At 42.1% G+C, this 6,000-nt stretch overlaps 1 protein-coding gene across 2 annotated transcripts in view; it reads right to left on the minus strand.

Annotated features, from left to right (window-relative positions):
* The window catches only part of bchs (WD repeat and FYVE domain containing 3 bchs), a 187,937-nt gene extending 182,682 nt beyond the window's left edge, over window positions 1-5,255 (minus strand). The window contains exons 1-2 of one of the 2 annotated variants that reach the window (XM_077649982.1): window positions 4,944-5,255; window positions 1,540-1,781 (exon numbers count right to left, since the gene is read on the minus strand). In XM_077649982.1, the coding sequence (XP_077506108.1) occupies window positions 1,540-1,743 (204 nt within the window). In that variant the 5' untranslated portion in view covers window positions 1,744-1,781; window positions 4,944-5,255. Of the gene's footprint in view, window positions 1-1,539; window positions 1,782-4,939 lie in introns of both variants that reach the window. The other variant, XM_077649983.1, reaches the window with a different exon arrangement.
* Between the last annotated feature and the right edge of the window lie 745 nt (window positions 5,256-6,000).

The following is a 6,000-nucleotide window of genomic DNA, read 5'->3' on the forward strand; positions in this document are numbered from 1 at the left end:
ATCTGGGCACTGCCTAGTGTTGTGCCAGGCTGTGATGCCAAAGTGAATTTTTTGTTGCACATGACTTACATGGATTTACAAATTTCTGACAGGAGGCCACCGATATAATTTTTTATATATTGAATTCTTCTGTCCATCTGTTATGCCTCAAAAGTTACACATATGCCTAAAATAACCAAAGAAATATTACTGGCCACAATGAGTAGACATTACTGAGACGAAATATGTTAAAAAAATAACAGTTTAAGGAGTCCAGGAAATAACTGCACTGGTCATTTCAGCATCATCCTCTTCAGCCTAGTAAATCATTACACAATTCAACAGATACTGTTTCACAGTTGCACTTATTGGCTACATTTTGCAGCACATACACTAAAACAACGGATTTACAACTTAGCACACAAACACTGAAGGCTGTTTTATGGACAACAAAGTAGCAAATTTTAAAATTCCCTACTGCAGAACCTTTTATGATGCATTCTGTAGCAACAATGGCAATACAGCAAAGAAGAAAACTTTGCCTCTGTTTGAAAGTAAGCCAAGGGAATCAGATACATGTCTAATGTGAATCAGTAGTAGATGAACAAAGAAGTATAAATGAATGCTGCTAGTCATGAGAAGCCAATAAAGGCACAGTTCAATTTTTTTAATGTTCTTTATTAATAAAATGTAGCTAAAGAAAACTAACTTGTGTCATTCTCGAATTGATTTAAAATGTCATGCCCAGTAATACAATAAAGCATTCATGGCTCCATTCGGTTAGGGCTCATGACAAAAGATATAAACTACAATGATGGTCGAAAAGGCTGGACTTCGGATGAAGATAAAGTCTTTATAGGCAACATTATGATATCTAACAAAGTGCGTTAACAAACTAGTAGTGCAATGTTAACAAAGCAAACTTTTCATGCCTTTGATGAAATGCTTTAAAACAGCTAACAGCTTTCTGATTACTTGTAGCCAATAGCTGTTCACAGTTGCCAACAAGTAATCATCAAAATTTTGACAACTGTTACTTGTTTGAGTATCCGCTGGAAGCTGAGATTCTTTTTTTTCTATCTTTACAACATTGCAAAGTGGAGCTGGCAAGGCACTAGCTGTATTAGTACCTTCATCTGTAGTAAGCACTAGTACAAGTAAATCGTGCCAAGAACATACAGCAGCCTATTTTTAAGTCAAGGAAGTTAAATCGATTACAATTTAATCTGCATTAATCCATGCCAAATTAATTTATATATCGGTCATAACTGTCAGAACAAATTCCAGCAACGACTGCGATACCCAATGGACAAGAGAAAAGAGGCGCATACAGTGTAACTTAAACGACTGTAACTTAAGATGACCCCAGGCAGTGTTATGAACTGCCAACCCTCGCACTACACATGACACACAAACCTGTATCATTAACCATCCGTGAGAATGTACTAAACTAAAGACGGTGAAGGCACAGTACGAAAACACACTTGGTATGAGTGTTTTCCTACTGTCCCATTGTGTCATTCTGCATTAAATTTCCTACGCTACTACTGCATGTACCACCTTGCAGAAAAGTGGGAGCATATTGTAGAGTCGCTGCTCTTGTTCTTGCTGGGTGAGTGGGTGGGCCGGGTGTGAGAGCTCAGCAAAGAGCTTGTGCAGGTGCATCAAGCCCAGGGCTGTGTGCTGTGAGCTCTGGGCCCCATCGTCAGAGGTGCCCGCACCCCGGCCCTGGTGGCCCACCAGCAGCTTGCGCATTATGTTCATCTTGGCAGGGGTGGTCGCACTGCCTCCGCAGCTTCAGCCTGCAGAGTCACGAGGAAAAGCACAACTGAGATATAATTTGAGAAGTTTCACCCATGTTCTTCAATGGTCCAAACACTGAGCAGCAGCCAAAAGCAGCCACTGGTGAAAACTTTAGCAAGGACTGCTTCACAGCTCTCTGTAATCAACTATGCACCTGCTTCCCCAAAATGTTCCGTGGTATCTGCCAAACTACAGCCAAGCACGGAACATCAGACACTTAATCATGTGAACAAACAAAAGTGCCAACTTATGGGACAAAACAAGTACATAACTGAGAGGCAGGTAATAATCACTGTTTATAGGTACCTCCACCACTTTTTTTTTTATATTCTGAGTAGATGATCGCATTATACGATACCTCAGAATCACCACTCTTCCTCCCAACAAATCATTTTGCAAAATACTGAGTAAAAAGAATTCTCAAACAGTAAAAGCAACAAACCAGGAGTGAAGCTTGGCTGCGTGGCTGGAGGTGATATTCATATTCCATTTACTTTTCTGATGTAGCAAAAGCATCACAAGCACTAATGAGGAAACCCAGCCTCATACATAAATAATGGCTGAAATAGCAACTGAAAACAATAGCAGCACTCAAGGAACGGTCTAAAGACGAAATACATGTCTAGAAGTATTCGTTCCACAAGCAGGTAATGGTTATATACAGGTAAAGTTTGTGATGTCACAAAGTGCAGTGTTGTCCATAGGAGTCACCTGTACTGCGGTCACAAAAACAACTACTACTTTAAAATGGATTCATATAGAAATGAAGCATCACATGACAACCAAAGCTAGCAGAAATAATAACGACAGAGAGGAGAATCTACTGTACAAGTATCCCTGAAATACATGCCTATAAACCCGCCAGAATCTTTCTGGAAAAAAAATTAAAATTGAATTACCTTCAACCCCCACCCCACCCCAAGTTGCTCTTTAAACAAAAAGGTGAAGATTGTTATATATATATAAACTCACATTACTGGCTGCCACTGTAGTCCAGACCCATAAAACAGCAAAAAGACAGTGAGGGAAAAGGTAGATAATTTTTTGAACAGCCAACTGCGTCAAAGTGCATCCAATGTCTCGGGAAAGGCATGGCCTGAAAACCAACTAATTCTATGATGTCACCACAAGCTCCCCAAGAAGCATATTTATTCCAAACATTATTACCAACTTCCTCTACTGCCAGACACATTTCTCAATGCTGTAGGGATCCATTATTCTACACAGATCGAAAAATAACTGGATGAAACATGAAATAAACACTGGGGTTACTTGAAACTTCGTAATAAACAGATTCCATGGTGCCTCAAGACATCAGAGGGTTAACTACTTCCTCATGAGAAGGACCACACTTTCAAACATTTTCTTATTAGCATTTTCACTAAAGTAATCCATGATTTTGCCAAATTCAGCAATGAAACTATGCATCAATTTTCACTACAGTGCATGACGACCTCAGTTTGCACAAAATGTGAAAACTCTAACACAATAATACGTTAGAGTTAGTGCAAGGGTGAAATGGCCATCCATACCCCAGCCATACACAAAACAAACTATAAGAAAGTGAAGCTGCAATGTGTTTCAACATGGCATAGCCCCTATGGAAGTCAAAACTAATGAAGTGCACTAGCAGCCTGTGTGACAACAGCCACCCTGCCTCCATACCTAGTATTCAGTAATGAATCCCTACCTATCTGGCTTCTTGTGCTTTTTGGGTGAAATAATGACAGTAAATAGGACACCCACACAATTTACTATGCCATAATTAAATTCCTACTGCCTGCTAAATCTCCCTACAAAATTAAGAGAGACATTAGCATTGAGCAACAACATAATGAACAAAAGCCACAATGCATGTTTCTTGAGGTATGGAGGTGCAAAGGTAAAATTTGAATGTGTTCAATTCACTAACTTCCATCAGATGCAGCTCTCAGCTGAAGTTCCTGCTCAAGGTCTTCTTTGTTTCCTAATGCAAAAATACACACAACTGCACATTTCCAAATAGTTGCAAATAACAACACTTCCAGTTAACTCCTACAAATTAGCCACTGCTGAGTATACTTGTTATGCCTGTATAAAAAAAAAACACACTTGAAAACTTCACCTGTATATTTCAGCAGAGCACCATCTAGCCTATAATTCAAAATCTGTATCAGAATATCGTTTAGTTAACAGATGACTGCTGCCATTGGTTATAGACACTTCTATGCCATATTAGCACATCCGAGCTTAACTATAGCTAACCACCTTAGTGCCTCCCATAAAGAGCATACCCCCAACAGCTACATCTCATTTGTTGCAATAAAAGCAGGTCACACCTTCTTAAAACAAGGCCATGTGCGTTAAAAATGCGTTGGCCTGCTTTCTGTCACACTTTCTGTCACACGAGGGACAAAAAGCAAATCAGATGTCTGAGGCTTCGCCATTCAACACGCGCAACAAGCAAATCGAGAGAATTACGCGCGGCATTTTGCGCTTATTACACGTGCCACGCTGCTGAGTTCCACCCACTCAGGGCGGCGACAGGCTGGCAGTAACCGAGATGTCCATTGTAGCCGACATAAAACTGATCGCAGGTGTCAGCATTACATGGAAAGGACAATATTGTGTACATCGACTCATGATACCGCTGTATATAAGAACAGGTAGTCATGCATTGCGCAAGCGAGTCCCGTCCTCAAACGCGCCAGCGTACAATTCGCACAGCTAAAAGCAATAGGAGTTGCTCTTTACGTAATAGTAAGTGGGCACGGATGTCTCAAATTATCCAGGTGTATGTGGGCACGGTAGAAACAAACAGTTTCATTCATTTTTTTGCTCGCGGAAGTGAAATGTCTTACGAGCGACGCCAACATTTCCGATCCCCAAGAGCAATACTATCCCGCACGCAAAAGATAAAATTGCAATGCGCGCGAAGCGAATACGCACAGAGGCGTTAAACACAAGTGCAAAATTAACGCCTAGCGCATAACTTCGCCGTTTCTCTGGAGCGCGTTTCAAATGAATCGAGCTACCGCAACGAGAGCTGCGATATCGTTTCCGATGTAAAAGCAACACCATTGATCGCATCCAGCTTAGGCTCCCTACGGCAGCGACAACTGCCGTCCACACGCCAACTCATCGCAAGCACAAAGCAGTGATCAAAAAGGCCCCGTACTCACTACAAACAGCTGCAGTTCGCCCAGACACCGTCGTGTAGGCCTACATTTCACTAACGATCACGCATGCACCAATATTAAGCTGAAGACACACTCCTATGGAGTTTCGTGTATGTACACGGTTCTCTACAGCAGCTAGGTAAAACTACGAATTTCATCTTTCCTCCATTCGTCGTTAACCTCATCCATTTCTCTCAACGTGAGGAACAGTAATGCCAAAGTATGGATCAAATTACTAGCTCTACATCTCGCAAGAAATTATCCGCAGTAGCTAGCAGCCAGCTACACAAACTCAATGCGATGTCGGTTGGATTGGCTAGCAGCTATTGATTGGCTTGAACCAAGCTTCAACGGGGAGCGGCTGGCGCTGCTAGCGCTGCATGGCTGCTGTTCAGCGCGGGTGTTTCGATTTCAACAGTTCTGCTCAATTTTATAAGCGTAACGCTGAAGAAAACTCTGTCGCTCAATTTTCCTTTAAAACACAAGGAGATAAGAAAATCACTATTCATCATCAGTGGGGCCAAACATCTACAACCGCAACACAACCAAGGAGTTCTATATATCCTCCTTGAGAGCATGCGCCGAAAAACAAGGGCTTTCCAAGGTATGGTAGCATAAACATCTTGTTTGTCTGTTTGTCTTGTCTGCGGCTCAAACACCTATGTGACCGCACGCGAGATTTCCCACCTGACGCTATTGACTTTAGAACACTGTGCTATTGACGCAAGGGGTTTATCAGCCATCGTTAGGGTAACTGGGTGGTTTGGTCGGTATGCAAGACTCCATGGCATGAGCAGTTATTCATTCCTGCACCCTTCGCGTGCCCGGGAAATCCACCCCGACTTAGAGGGGCCCTGAACACTGTTCAGTGAAGTTGCGGTATGCCTGGTATGTTAACGCCACTTCACGGGTATCCTCCAGCAATATATTCTTAATGCGTTTTGTAGAAGCTGAGTTATCGGCAGTCATAGTTTTAATTTCAGTGTATTTGCGCTGTTTCCTCTACTCTCATCACTTCGCGCTGAAAGGTCGGCACTCCTCCCTCGGCTGCCGATGCGCG

The sequence above is a fragment of the Amblyomma americanum genome, chromosome 1 (assembly GCF_052857255.1).
Source record: "Amblyomma americanum isolate KBUSLIRL-KWMA chromosome 1, ASM5285725v1, whole genome shotgun sequence".
Classification (NCBI taxonomy): Eukaryota; Metazoa; Arthropoda; class Arachnida; order Ixodida; family Ixodidae; genus Amblyomma; species Amblyomma americanum.